General features: G+C 41.9%; 1 protein-coding gene across 1 annotated transcript; it reads left to right on the top strand.

Moving 5' to 3' along the window:
* Window positions 1–4,839: 4,839 nt before the first annotated feature.
* OLFML1 (olfactomedin like 1) lies at window positions 4,840–13,049 on the top strand. The gene is made up of 3 exons (XM_033061472.1): window positions 4,840–5,224; window positions 6,991–7,279; window positions 10,539–13,049. Exons 1-3 carry the CDS (start codon window positions 5,108–5,110, stop codon window positions 11,315–11,317), a joined length of 1,185 nt encoding a protein of 394 aa, XP_032917363.1. The 5' UTR covers window positions 4,840–5,107; the 3' UTR covers window positions 11,318–13,049.
* Window positions 13,050–14,970: the final 1,921 nt, after the last annotated feature.

Genomic DNA, 14,970 nt, shown 5'->3' with positions numbered 1-14,970 from the left:
CAACTGAAATGAGTTGGGCAAATGTCATAATCATTTCCTGTAAATACCCTGAATTTAAAGCAATGTCATTTTGGCTACTGCACTCCTGTGAATAGGTTTAATGAACATGAACATTCAAGCAAAGCGAATTTCAGTGACAATATTCATGAGCACACTGGAAAACAAGCCAAGAGCAGTGAAAACTTTAATATTGGTTTATATTGAATTGCATAATTCAAAGTTTGCTTAGTTCTGGGCTTGTACAGATTTAAGTTTCGAGCTACTAGGAATTGTCTTTGATCAACAGAACTGGGGTGGTGAGTTTGGCACTGAAAAAACAAACAGACCATGCAAAGCAACTGCACATGGCTGATTTTTATGCCAGACTATTTAATGATCCATGTCCAGATGAAGTTCTCTGGATTATTTTAGTGGTTTTGGGGGCTTATAGAAAAGATGGGAACAGGCTTTTCAGCAGGGCCTGGAGCAATAGGACAAGGGACAATGGTTTTAAATTAAAAGAGGGTAGATTCAGACCAGATACAGGAAATACATTTCTTACACTGAGGGGGGTGAAACACTGGCACAAATTACTCAGAGAAGTGGGGAATGCCCCATCCCTGGAGAGACTCAAGGCTGGGTTGGGCTAGACAGAGCAAAAGGAGTAAAACAGGTATTTCTTGAAAGGATAAAACAGGTATTTATTGAAAGGATAAAACAGGTATTTATTGAAAGGATTCACCTTGGGCAGTGTCCCCCCCAGCCAGGGCTACACCCAAATCAAATCCAGGCTGGATCCTGGTCAAGAGTTTTTACACTTTTGTAAGTTTTGGTTCATCTTGGGGTCAATTATCCAAGCACAGCCCCAGGCTGTGAAGTCTCAGCCCCTGGTTTGCCCCCTTTCCCTCACTGTTGTTCCTTTGGGTACCAGTTGTCCCTGATTCTCCAGCTGGGAAGGAATTGTTTTGTCCAACTCCCCTGTGAAGAGAACTTACTAACACCTAACAGGAAATTTCAGAGTTACACACTAATCAGCAGAGATTCTGAAAAATAAAAAAGCTGAAACTCAAGGCATCAGCAACACAAAGTTGTTGATTTTGCCATGATTCTGCCATTTAACTAACACCATCTATATGAACAGAGTACAGCTTTATCTCCCTTCCATGATTTCACCCACAGAGCCAGTCCTGATGTGAGCACTGGTTTTCCCTGCAGCTGCTGAGCATCCCAGGCTCTTGCCAGTCCCAGAGAGCTCTGCTGATGCCTTGGGTTTTAGCTGAAACAGCTGTAAAAACTGATGCAGATGAAAACATGCTTGAAATGATTCCTCCTCTGTGCCTCTGAAAGAACTATTCATGACAATTATTTTCTTTGCATAACACCCAACTGTACAAGACACTATTACTGTTAGATATTTATTACTGTTCATTATTGTCTATTCTCATTATTGTTATTGTTAATTACTGTTAGATACTTATCCATTGTTAGGTATTTATTTACTATTAGCTATCTGTTGTTAGTTACTTACTATTGTTAGATGTTAATCTGTGGAATTGTGTGTTCCAGCTGGGTTTGCCTCTCAATTTCCAGAGCTTGGGAGCCGCCTGGTGGAGTTCTCTGATTCCTCTAATCCTCTAAAAAATGGACTCAGTCCCAAAATCCTGCCAGTCCTCCCCCTTATCTCTGCACTCCTGGCTGATATCACTCCCAACTCTGTTTTGTTTTGTTTTTTTTTTACAGCTGAGCACCACTAAAGGACTTTGCTCAGACTTCACATTTGTTGCAGAAATTTTTTGCAGATATGTGAGTCGTTTTCTGAGGTATAAAACTGAAGGGGAAAAAAAAAGAAAAAGTCTGCAGTGGAAGGACTGGAATTCAGTGTTGATTTCCCACTGTGACAAAGATCTTTTCTAACCTCCCAGATCCCAGCATCAGACCAGTGGCCAGAAGTAACAAGGAACTTGGTTCTGCAGAGCCAATCTTCACAAAACTAGAAAATACAGAAGTAGACCACGACACTCTTTATGTTGTCAATACAAAACATCAGTCTGATTCACCAGCCTCAAAAGCTACCAAAGCAGGCAGCTAAAGAAAACAAAACTGAGCTAAAAATTGCAATCACCAACAAAATCCCACATGAGCACACTGGGATGTCACTGGTGCACCAGGCTGAGCAACAATTACTCTGATGCAGGTGTGCATCAATTCAGTAGAAAGCTCTGAATCAGACTCTGATTTTCCCTTTTCATCTATTATTGCTTTGCATGCTGAGGTTAACTAAAGATGAAAAACATAATTAACCTTGTTTTAAGCCAGTTTGGGAGTAAAATCTGGTGTGTCTGTGCACTTCTTGGATCTAAGTGGTAGGAGTGGGGGTTCCCACTTGTTTTCAGGGCTGTAATAACACAGGGCACAGCATTGGGATAGCTCAGGAAAAGCCAAGGGAAAAGGCTGAGGGAATCAGGGATCTTCCCAAAGCTCAAAAAGAAAAATGTCTTGTGATTCCTGCGAGGAGCTGAGACACCAGAGTGGGACTGGAGGAAAAAGAACCTGATTTAGTGTGGCACTTCTCTAGTTTTACCACCTGAAATGACAGAAAAAGACTGACTTATAAAAAAGCCAAAACAACAAAACACAGAATGCAATCCTATGAGTGAAATAATATCTGAAGGAAATGTCATTTTTCCCCCAAATCAAGTACACACTCTGATTTCAACATTGCTTTTAAAACACTGAAAGCTCCATCCAGCATCTGAAATCAAAACCAAAAACACAGATGGAGCTGAAAATGCCTGCTTTTCATTTGAAAATATCTAACAGCTGTCAAAACAGACGCCCAATTGTAAAAAGGTGAAATAAATGCAGCAAAGAAGCAGCACTGACAAAGGATAACATCTCAGCCAGAGAGAGGATGAGAACAGTGAAAAGCCAAATTCACCTGCATTTATACACTTGTTTTCTTTTGGAGGTGTGAGAGGTCTGTCAAATCAAGGGGGCAGTGGTCACGAGAAGGAGTTTCTTGAGTATAAAAACTTTTTGCTCTGTTAGTGTGTAATATTCTGTGCACTGAGAACAATGCCTTCCCCATCTCAAACAATCCTGCTTTAAATCATCATCTGACTTATTGATTTATTTGTTTGTTTGTCTGTTTGTTTGTTAGACAGATAATATGTAGCTGGGGAAAAAAAACAACAACAAAAAAAGAAAAAAAACCACATTTCTGTGTTTATCTAGGTTGAACAGAAGTGGAAAAAATACCAGAACCAAATCAAAATAAATGTAAAAACCCAAGAAATCTCAGGGCTTCACCAGGTGCTGCAGCATGCCCACCCAGAACTGTGCATGGACCATCCTTGCCATTGATAAATGAGATCAGGGTTCAATAAACATGGGAATGCCTCATGTGTAGAAATCCTTGGAAGCTTCTGGAGGACTCTAAGAAATGGTTGAGCAACTTCACAGCATCCAGCCCCATGTGCAGAATGTTTAAGCTTATCCAGGGTGCACAGCAGTTCAAGATATTTTATCTTTTAGATCATTTTCCCTGCCTTAAAGGAAAGAAATTATACATCTGTACCTTGACTTCTAAATAGGTGTTCTTGAAAGGAACTTGAAAATTATGAATTCTTCATCTCCCAGTCATTTCCTGTGACAGATGTGAGACTCAGAGAACAGCTCTGAAGGATTCCATACTCACCTCAGAACTTAAAAAGGGATTTTTTTGGTCTTCCCTGGTGTTGCAGCTGATTATTTTGTGGAAAATAAGTCAGCATGTGATGTCAACATGTTCCATAGGACAGAATCAAGGAAATACAGAATTCCTAAGGTGTTTTGTTCTCTGTCCCCTCAAGAAGGAGCTCTGGAGTAAAGTGAAATGTCACTGGAATGAAAAATCAAATATTAAACTCTCTGTGCATCACTGACTGTGCCTGTAAAGAGGAACTGCCAAATCATGTGCCCCTTTTGGGGTAAATACAGAATAAAGCACAGAATACACAAAATACAAATATAAAATACGGAATGCTCATCTGTGCACTTGGGTGAAATTTGCCTGCAAAGCACACATAGCTAGAAAAATCAAACACATGGAGGGAAAAAAAATCTGCCTGCTGTGGCACACACACTCTTAATTGTGCAATCAGTCACATGCTTGCACATGAGGCAGAAAAAAATGGAAAACAAAGCTTGGTAAGTGTGAGGAGAGAAAAAAAAAAAGTAGAAAAAGAAAATGGGAGGGGAAAAAAGGGAAGAGGTGGAGAATTCTGAGAAACAGAAGGAGTCCAGCTTGGCCTTAGATACAAAGGGAGCTTTCTAAGCTCCCAACACATGGTTTTCTAACAAATAGAGTGTTAGCATGGCCAGGAGTTCTTCCAAATAAAGCATTCAGTTAGGAAAATGATGAAATAAAATAAATACAAATTGCCTCAAATGTAGTAGGCTCATGTAAGTTAATTATAATTAATTTTTAAGTTGGACTAAGTAGAATTATTATTCCAAAATTAGGTGGCTGCCATGAACTCCACTAAAGTGACACAGAGCTGTGCTAAGGGTGTTGATTGCAGCTGGAAAAGCACTGTCAAGAGAAAAGGGAGAAGGAACTTCTTTTAAAAATAATATCTCTGGAAAGCAGAGATAAAATTCCAGTCCTGCTGTAAATAGGCTGAGCAGTGGAAGAGAAATCCCTTTCTTTAGATGGTTTTGCAGGCACAGACATTGAGCACAGACCTCCCTGTGAATCCACTCTGGTCACACAGGAAAGCAGATGGGAGGAGGAAGGAGGGGAAAAACAAATTACTTTTATTTGCATTTAATAAAATTTGGCCTACAGGCTCGATGTGACTCAGTGCTGAACATCTGGGACTGATCACAGGATCACAAACTGAGAAGCAGTCATCTGGCTCCTAGAAATAAACACATTCAGTCCCTCTGCTTTTAGGAAAGCTACTTCCCTTCATGGTGAAACTCAACAGCCATTTTAAGTCCTTTTAATCTTTTCAGCCACAGCATGTTTGGCTTTTTAGGAATTTTTAGCATTTTTTCACTCCAAGTGACGGTAAATCAGATCTGACCTTGGGCTGGTGGTGTTTGGGAACTCATTCATTGCTCTCCCCCCAAATTTCCTGGCACCATGGCAGCCTTGCAAGGGCATTTGCTGCTGATTTTTGCATCCCTGGGAGCAGGGCAGTGCCTGCTGCAGGATGCAGCCCTGCTGAGCTACATGGACCAGCGTTTTCTGTCTCTGGAGGTAAGTGCCTGATGCTCCTTCTGCAGCAGAAGAACTCTGGAAATGTGTGGAGGTTCTGAGCCCAGGGCAGCCTGCATGATGTACCAAATCAGGAGGGTGGAATTCCAGCTTTTTCCTAGGAATGAGTAAAATCATTGCTAAAAATTTAACTGCAATGATCCCAGGTTACCACACCATTTGTTGCAGAGTATCATTTCATAATGTCAAGTTTTTATTCCATTATAATTTTTTTTAATGACATCAGTGAATGTAGCTAAAAATGCAAATGTCTATATAGTAAACAGTCACAGCTCATCCTAGGGAGGAGTATAAACATTTTGTATTTATTAGGAAGGAGATAGAAATTTATCAGGCATTTTTCCTGTGTGCAGATATCCCTACCTGCAAGGGTATTTTAAGGCACATTCATGCAAACCAGCAGTGTGTCTGCACTCTGAATAAACCCTTAATATCTGGGAGACTGAAATGCAGTCCTTTCAATTCCTTGAATTCCTTTCAATTCCTTATATAAATGCACCAGTCCTTGCTTCTTTTTATTTTATTTTACCAGGACTGCATAATGCCTCTTCAGTATTGGTGTGCTATAATCATATATTGTTTATTTTAAATTATTGGCGTGTCCCTGGCTCCTGGCTGCCATTGGCAGACTTAGAGAGAAGTTCTAACTTGCCTGATTTCACATCCCTTGTCGTACAAAGCCCTCATTAGTCTTATCTTCCCAACACAGAAAGAACAGAAGGATTAACTCGATTTTCTCTTCCCATTGTGTGGATTGAGATTTACATTTTCTTTGCCACTCTAGGAGTAACTTCCTGGCAATTTCTATTCCTTTGGCACTCGTTAAAAATGAGGTAACCTGGGGCATTTGGTGCAAGGGGCACAAAAGTAACAGGATAAAGAGTGAGGCAGATATTGGAGGAAACATTTAAAATAAAAGTTTTGTAGAAAGTCATTAAGCAGCTTCCTGGGGACTTGTATAAATGAGGGAGAGAGGAGGCAGCACATAGAAACCGCAGCTCACAAGGCAAACCAACCAAAGATCTGCCCAAATTCCTCATCTTCCCAAAGTGCCAACTGGGCTGTTATGAAAAAGCTGAATTGCAAGAGAAACTGTATTGCTTACCTTTGGAAACACATAATTTGAATTTAGGTGTAAAGAAATAGCTTTTTGGCTTTCACTGTTTGGTTTTTTGTTGGTTTTGTTTGTTTGGTTGGTTGGTTGGTTTTGTTTTGTTTTGGATTTTTTGGGGGGGATGTTTTGTTTTTTAAAGCAAAGAAACAACACAAAACTTCCTCAACTACAGCATTTCAGCAGTTTCATTTTCACCTTTAAGTGAGTGAAAAATAGCCACACCAGATCCTGCCTTGGTCAGAAGAGGTGTGTTCATGTGAAATGTTCATGGCCGTAGATTTCCTGCAGAAAACTCTTTGTGATTGCTTCAGCAGTGCTCCTACAGGACGAGTTCCAGGAAGTTTATGGGAAGCAATTCACCAGAGATCATGAGCTCTTAATTACCCCTGGCTGCTCCCATCAGAGCACTTCTCTCCTTTCAGGCAGCAGAAAGGAGTATTTTCCTGTCAGCAACCACGCCAAGTTAAAAAATGGGGATTTTTGTGCAGACTTTGGAATTTTGGGGAAGTGACACCCATCAGCAGCCCCCTGGGATGGGATGGGTGGGTGCAGGGGCTCTGGGGAGGAGGGAGCAGCATGGTTTGCATCATGAGTGAGGTTCTGAGATACATCCATGTCTTTCCTGTGAGCCAAGAAGAGGCTGGAGAAATGCACCCAGGACGCGCTGGAGTACGCGGAGGAATTCCGGGAGTTCTCCAGGATGGTGTTGTCCCGCCTGGCAGGGCTGAGCTCTGGCAAGGCTGAGCTCCAGAGGGAGGTGGAGGGCTTGCTGACAAGGCTTGAGCATGCACAGAGGGACATTGACTATTTGGGAGCCACCATGGATTCCAACGCCTGCGTGGAGGTGAACGAGGAGCTGCTGGAGCAGCAGCTGCTGGAAGAGGAGCAAGGGAAGAAGAGGCTCCAACTCCTGCTGAATGCAAGTAAGAGCAGTTCATTCCTCCAGAGCTCTGGTGTGAACCACCCCATGTGTGCAGGGATATGTCCTAGTTTGGAGGACAGGTGTCTGCTGAGAAAGGCAGGAACTTCTCTTTGAAATGGAGAATGTAAAGCCCCTCCCTCCAAATTATTATAATTTTGAAATCAAGGGGCTCTCAGACAAAGATATGGGAATTAGGAATAACAGTTCTTTTCTAGGGAAATTAAAATAGAAATACAGTACTACAAAGAAACAAACTCCAAACCCTGACAAAGTCAGAGTACAACCTGACACCCCGTCAGGCAGGGTGTTGGTAGCAGTCCCATTCCATGGTGGCTGCATCCTCCTGCAGTGACAGATGTGGCTCAGTTGGAGCAGTGCTCCTGTACAAGGTGCAGTTTCCCTCTGGAGGTCCAGGGGTGATGTGGAGAAATCCGGTTTTCCTCTGGAGTCCAGTGGAGAAAGGGGCTCCCTTAGTGTCCCAAAACCTCTGTTTTATCTTGGTGAGAAATGTTGGGCTCTTCCCCCTGGCTGGAGCAACTCCCAATGGGATGCAGTAATTTTATCAGTCCCACAGTGGGACTCAATGGCCATGAGCAGAAAATGACTGGCTGGAGGAAGGATGGGTTGTGAAAAGATAAAGAACAATGCCCTGCCTGGTTTCAATGGATGGCCCATTAGCAGAATATCTCCCATGGAGATCAGGATCACTGCCCCCACGCTCAACAGATGGTGATAGAACAGATACCTTTTATCACACTCTGTATTGTAACTCAAGACATTGTAACAGATTTTCATGAGCTGTGTGAGCCCCTTGAGGTTTGGTCTTGTAAAACCTATGGATATGCAGGTAAGACATATGGAAAATACAGTTCAAACATTTGCTCAATTCCTTGGAAGTTACTTTTCATTGTAAAATCTTGCATTACTTCATTACAAAATTAGGTAAAATCCTCTGAAGGTGTGCTCTTGCAAAGTCCAAGGAAAATACATCTCTGAGCACTGCAGCTGTGCTAAGGAATTAATGGTGGTCTTTGTTTTTTGTCAAAACCTCAACTCAAAAATAAATCCATGACTTAATAAAACAATTAACAATTTGTGTCTGCTTTACTGTCCTGCTCTGTCATCTTTCCTCTCCTTTTACTTTAATAAGAGACCACGCTGGCTTGGCCATAAGCAAAGTTTAGTTCTGATCTGAAAATCAGGTGTTATGGTACCCAGCATGAAGAATATATAGAATATATCTATAATTTTTTGTAAACAAAATGGCATTTTATAATTATATTTACCTTAAAAAGTTGAGGTATGGATGTAAATTATGTATGGTAGACATATTTAAAGTGGTCTGCTGTCATAGTAGTAAGAAATGGAGAGTAAATAATGAGAAATACAAATTGTAATTTTCAAAAAGCCAGTGAAATAATTTTACCATTATCAATTATACAATTCCAGTAGAATTGGGCTGATTAAATTTTACACACAAGTTCACAATTTCTTCCTTGAACTTTTCAAGCAGATCAGTTTTAAGGCAGGTGCTTACAGAAGCAATCACCTATTCTGCTTCTGAGCTCTCTTCATACTCCGCAATTCAGTGCTCTGAATATCAATAGCTCTGTTTTTCATTCAGAGAACTTTTGAACATTAGGCATTTTTTTCAGAGGGGGGAAAAAATTGGGGATTTTTAAATTGACTGTGGTTAGGGCACTTTGAAAATTGTATCTTTCTGAGAGTTTCAGCAGGGAAAAAAATTGCTTTCCATTTTCCTTTGTGGGAAATTATTGCTTTTAACTTTATTGTAGCAGTTCATAGCAACTTTATTTTCAATTTATTCTCTGCTGTCAGCACCACTGACTACTCTACTGTCAGATGCTTTTCCCATTGCAATTGATGGCAAAAGTATTCCTTGTGCAGATTTTACAGCACTTTTATAAAGTAGGAAGATCCTCAACTCTGGAAAATAGCAGCTCTGCTTCTATGCTGTCATGTCTTAACCAGACTCTATGATTGTTTTTGCTTAGTCACTTCAAAATGTAGCAGGAAAGAGGTTTTTAAAGTCCACTGTGTTACTGGGCTTGGGTCAACTTTGCACATAGAAAATATCAGACAAAAATCTGATTATTTCCCCTGCAGAGGAAGGCACTGCTAATGTTGCCTAGGGTTTTTGATTCAGCAGCTTTAATTTTTAGATTTAATTTTTTTAATCTGTCTAATCAGTAAATGTTAGGTTGGGGAAAGCTGGTGTGGCTTGCTCAAGGCACTTCCAGAGTGAGGAAAAGAAAAAATCCACGCTGTAGCAGCAATATCCAAAAGCTTTGATGAGAGGGTATCAGCACACAGAAATGACATAAAGATTGCTTTCCACAGGCAGCTGGAACCTTGCCACTGACTTCAGTAGGTTCAGATCAGGCCAAACAGGGGGGCTGGCTTTGCTTTCTCCATTTCATCTGCTGCCAGAACTTCCTGCCTCAGAGCTTTGTTTGTCCTGTTTACTGGAAAGGCTGCACTCCACTGAAAGCAATCCTTTAAACTTCAAATCACTCTGGTAATTCATGAGTGCCTTTGCTAAACAAGCTTGTTAATATGCTTTGCCACTTGGGGTTTTTGTTCCTGGAAAGGATGCTGCTTGATAAAGATCTGAGTCTGAATGCCTGGGTCCTCACAGGCTTGGGCTTTCTGGTCTGAAACATCCCTGCAGAGTGCCCAGTGTTTTGGCTTTCTGTTATGCTGATCTGTTTTTATTTCTATTTATACTAAAAATGCATAAAAAAGAAGCTACTTAAGGATAAGACCAGTCCTGAAACAAAAATAAACAAAATACATGTGGATAATGGATTTTAATTTGTGTGCCTCCAATAAGAAATAAACCTGATTACTTTACTGAGTTGATCTAAACCAGAAGTCAGCTCTCTGCAGTAAAAAATTATGGCCCTGTAAAAGGACAGACAAGAATAATCACAAAATCATTAACTGTGCTCTTGGTCTCCTCTCAGACACACAAACACCCAAATACATAAATCCAAATATCCAAATAGAACAAAACCCAACACTTTATAGGTAGATGAAGACACCACATTTTTCTCAGCAGGAATACCTCACACAAAACCATTTTCAGCACCACTTATCACAACCACACTGCTGACACCTTTACTGATGGATTGACTAGAGATGAATTAAAATGAAATTAAGCAAATCAAAGAAAGGAAACTAGAAAAAATACAGATATTCTAATTTAATTTTTTTTGCCTCTGGGTATTTCCTTGCAGGTTGTGACCATGTGCTGGCAGGCATTAGGTCCCTAAAGGTGGTTAGGAAGACTGGAGGAACGCACGGCTCTTGGATGAAAGACCCTGGCAAAAAGCACTCCAAGATTTATTTACTGAGTGGCTCTGTAAATAATGTGGTTTTGGAATTTGCAAACATCATGGCTTTCATGGGAAACAACCAGACCCTGAAGGCTCACAGAGTGCCCCTGCCATTGCCCTGGGAAGGAACTGGCCAGGTCATCTACCAGGGCTTCCTCTTCTACCACAGGCACGGCTCCCTGAACGAGATCATCAAATTCAACATCCAGAAAAGAAAAGTAGTTGGCCAGATGCGGCTGCCAGGGGCTGGAAGGATGCCTGCCTACCAGCTCTCTGCCCAGACCAAAATAGACCTGGCTGTGGATGAGCAGGGGCTGTGGGCTCTCCATGCAGAGCCAGAGACCGGGGGGAACATCGTCATCACCAAGATCAATGCCGAAGCCATGGCTGTGGAGCACAGCTGGGACACCCCCTGCAGCAGTAGGGATGCTGAGGCAGCTTTCATGGCCTGCAACACCCTCCACGTGGTCCACAACTCTCCTTCTGGGGGCTCCTCCCGCATCCAGTGTGTTTATGATCTCCTGGGGGCTCTCAGTGCTCCCACAAACCCAGGGCTGCAGCTCCCAAAGCGCCCAGGGAGCCACTCCACGGTGCATTACAACCCCAAAGAGAAGCAGCTCTTTGCTTGGGGTGATGGCTCCCAGATCATTTACAAGCTTCACACAGAGAAAAAAGTTTGAAACCTTTAGCAGTTTTCAAAAACCACCAGTCCCAGGTCAACACAGCCATAAATGTCTAGTGAAATCACATTATTCCCACCCGTTACGAATTTCATCCATTTTACACAATTTAAAGCTTATGCAGCCCAGCAATCTTCATGCCCAATTAAGAATATGTGAAGACTCCATTAATATAAATTTCATGATGGCTAAATACCACACATGCACACCCTGTCCTGGTTTAGGGCAAATTTAGGGAGAAAACCTCTGAATGGGGTCCCTTTAGGAAACAGACCCAAGCAGAGTTTCCCCCAGCTGGCTAGGGGAAATATTTCCTTGGAGAGAAGTGGGAAAAAAGGACAGTGGAAAGAGGACATCCCCTGAGATTAGTCTTAAAGTCTAAGGTCAATTTTTAAAAAAATTATTAGCCCATTTCTCACAGGTTGTCTTCCTGTAGAAACTGTTTTCTTCTTCAATGGAAATCAAATCAGAAATCCTCCCTGCCCCAAACACAGTTTGACAACCTTCACAGCTCTGAGGATCACTGTAGAAAGCCTTCCAGCAAGCAATACAAAATCACATGCTTCCAGAGAAATCAGATATAAGTTTTAACAGGAGAGGTTTATTTTACCACAAGATGTAGGAATACACCCCCCCCCACAAACATGGTTTGTATTTAACACAGAACTCATAGAACTCACATCAAGGCCACTGCTACTCATTAAACTTTTAGAGTATTCCCATGAAAATTCCACATTTCTTATCCATGTAGCTGCACAGACCACTGCTGGTCCTGCCAAATATTCACTTTTATCAGCTTCAAGCCGCCACTCCTCACTGGTTTTTGAGCATATCACTGTGTGTGTGCTCCTAGGTGAGCTGCTCTGGAACACACACTGCTTTTAAAGGTTTCACATGTCATTCCTTGGTGTTTTTGCTCATTGGGTTTTTTCACCACCTGTTTGGGAGGCATTTTCCCCAATGTTTCAGGTCACTTCCATGGGTCACAGCAGAATCTTTCTCATCCCATCCTCCACCTCCAGGAAAAGGTGGCTCAGAGGAGCACAACAGGGCAGGTGAGGGCATGGCACTGCTCACTCCTGGGTTTGGGAGCCACAGATAAACTCCAGGCATTTTTGTTTCAAAAATAATGTTAAAAATGTTAAATAATGTTTTAAAAAAATACAGGTGTAGACTGTATTTTTATTTATTTTAACGACAGCTGCATTTGTCTAATAGCAAACAAACCAACACACCAAAAAAAAATCCCCTCTGAATAACCACAAATAATGGTACTTGAAAAGCAATCCACAGCTGTTGCTACAGCAAACCCATTTTGTTCATTGGGCTCAGAGAGCTGTTCTGTTTAAAAATAGCTTGCAGAGAACAGCCAGAGTCAAGGAATGGTTCTGAAAAGGAGTCCCAGAGTACAGTTAGGGGTGTATGGACTGCTGGACTGCACCAGGGATTCTCTCTGCCTTCAGCAAAAGGAACTTTGTCCTTCTAACAGTCCCAGGCTGGGAGGGAGGAGAGCTGGCACTACTTTCTTGCTTTAACCTGGGTTAAGGGCAGTAAAAAAGTTTAAAAAAAATTAAAAATATAAAATTAAAGCCTTTTATTCCTCGTCCGTAAAATGACAACCATGTAAATGCAAAATGGTATCAGCCACCTCTGCAATGCTGTGAGAACTTTCACTGGAAAGGATGTGTGACTTTCTTTATTTTATTTAAGGAATAAAGTCTTTGGATATAAATATGGGATGAGTTCTGCTTTGTAGAAAAGGGATTCTTGGGATGTGCTTTGTGCCCCACTATAACACAGCAGGGGAAAGCCCATAATCTTCTGTAGAAAGATTTTAATGTGAAACCCTCAGAAGTTCAGGCAGGGCCTTCTCTGAGCCTTGTTGCCCTGGAAATCCAAACTTCATGATGAATTAAAGCCCAAGGCGGGGTGAAGCACCCAGAAATCCCATCAGCAGCAAAGGGATGTTAGAAATACATATTATGGCATTGGCTTTTCACAAATAGTAGGGTAGATACTATATGTGTGGTATTGAAATGGCTTTTAAGATATAGTTTTCTTTAGGAGTGACATAAGCTGATAAAGTGTCTTTGTAATAAGTCAACTACCTGCTTGGTTAAATAACACCACTAAAAACACCTGCCACTGATACACCAGCTACCAGCATTGACCATGTGCAGAAATTAAAGACCACGACCCAAATTAAAACTGATCAAAAAATAAATTAAAACCACAGCCAAAAACCACACATACTCTAAAAAGACAAACTCAGGGGGTAGCCATGCAAAACAGTTCTTAGGATATATAAAATAGTTTATAGAAAAGTTTAAAAATGTATGATGGGTCTGTGAATACGCAACAGGCTGATGAATTTAAGGGTGTCTCCAAAACAGCAGGGGTGCTCTCAGCTGAATGCCAAGCACCCAGCCATTTTGCTTTATTGCTTGTCTTATTGTCATTTATTAAACTTTTTAAAATCCAGCAGGAAAGTGAACCTCGTTTTTCCCAGGGAGCCTCCATAAAAGGAGCCCATAAAACAACTGCTGCCTGCCAGCCCTGCTCCCCCATGCCCTGCTCTGCCCCAGGAGGGAGAGGAGATCCTGAGTGCTCTGCACAGAGCCCCAAGGGACAGGAACAGCATCCTCTGGGCCATGGGGCCAGCACCACCAGCACTCTGTGGGAGCCACTGAGACAAGTTCCCCAGCCCTGCAGGTGCAGGGGGGCCAGCACTTCTCACTCTGAGCTTCACTCTTGCTCCATTTTATAGTTCTAAGATGAACTTTTGAGCTGGTTTTCCTCAATCCCCATGGAGATTTTAGTGTCCCATGCTGTAATGGTGGTGTTTGCACCACCTAATTAGCGGCTTGTCTTCATTTTCTTCTGTCTTCACTGAGAGTCAGGGTTAAAAACATGAAGGAGATGAATTTTCTCATGTTGGGGATTGGTTTTTTATTAAATCTTAAAGTATCGAGAGTTCAGCAACACTTCTAGCTACCAGCTAAAAGTGAGCAAAATGGAGATTAATCCAGCTGGTTACAAGGTCTGTTAAAGCTAAACAGTCCAACAGAAAATTAACACCCATATTATTTATACTTCTGAGCCAATAACCAAATTCCCATGACCCTCTGTGCAGCACTGACTGTCCAACCAAAAATTACTGCCTGAAGCCATGAAGAAGAAGGAAGATGAGCACCACCCAAAATCCTCCATCCTGTCCCATACCTATTACATATTATAAAAACCTCAAATTCCAAACCCTTCACCATGTGCAATCACACACTTCTATTTAACCACACACCCATGATTTTAACTCCATCACTCAAATTTGGAGCCTTCTCCAAGGGCTCAGGTCCAAAGCAGTGTTCTGGGGGGTCAGGGGCTGAACACAGAGGATCATCATCAGGACCAAAAAACACCAATGAGCTTTTGACCTTCACCATCTTTATAACATCCACTACTGCCCCTGCTCCCCAAGTCCTTTTGAGCTACACTTGCTCCATGTGCTCATCCCATGTGAAACGCTGGATTTTTGCTTCTGCACATCCAGACCTCCCTCTGCTCTGAGAGCACGATCCTCCTCCTCCCAAAGAAAGCATCACTGCTCAGTGTCTGGCTGTGGACAGCAGAGCAGGGTGTGATGCTAAGAGCATGCC

The sequence above is a fragment of the Catharus ustulatus genome, chromosome 6 (genome assembly GCF_009819885.2).
Source record: "Catharus ustulatus isolate bCatUst1 chromosome 6, bCatUst1.pri.v2, whole genome shotgun sequence".
NCBI lineage: Eukaryota > Metazoa > Chordata > Aves > Passeriformes > Turdidae > Catharus > Catharus ustulatus.
Note: the sequence above shows the minus strand (reverse complement) of the source record. Positions and strands in the feature narration are given on the sequence as shown.

Excerpts from the sequence above, each read along its gene's own strand:
- OLFML1 (XM_033061472.1), top strand. The coding sequence starts at position 5,108 with ATGGCAGCCTTGCAAGGGCATTTGCTGCTGATTTTTGCATCCCTGGGA. Across the intron at positions 5,225-6,990 it reads AGCGTTTTCTGTCTCTGGAG|AAGAGGCTGGAGAAATGCAC; the intron begins GTAAGTGCCTGA and ends CTGTGAGCCAAG. Across the intron at positions 7,280-10,538 it reads CCAACTCCTGCTGAATGCAA|GTTGTGACCATGTGCTGGCA; the intron begins GTAAGAGCAGTT and ends ATTTCCTTGCAG.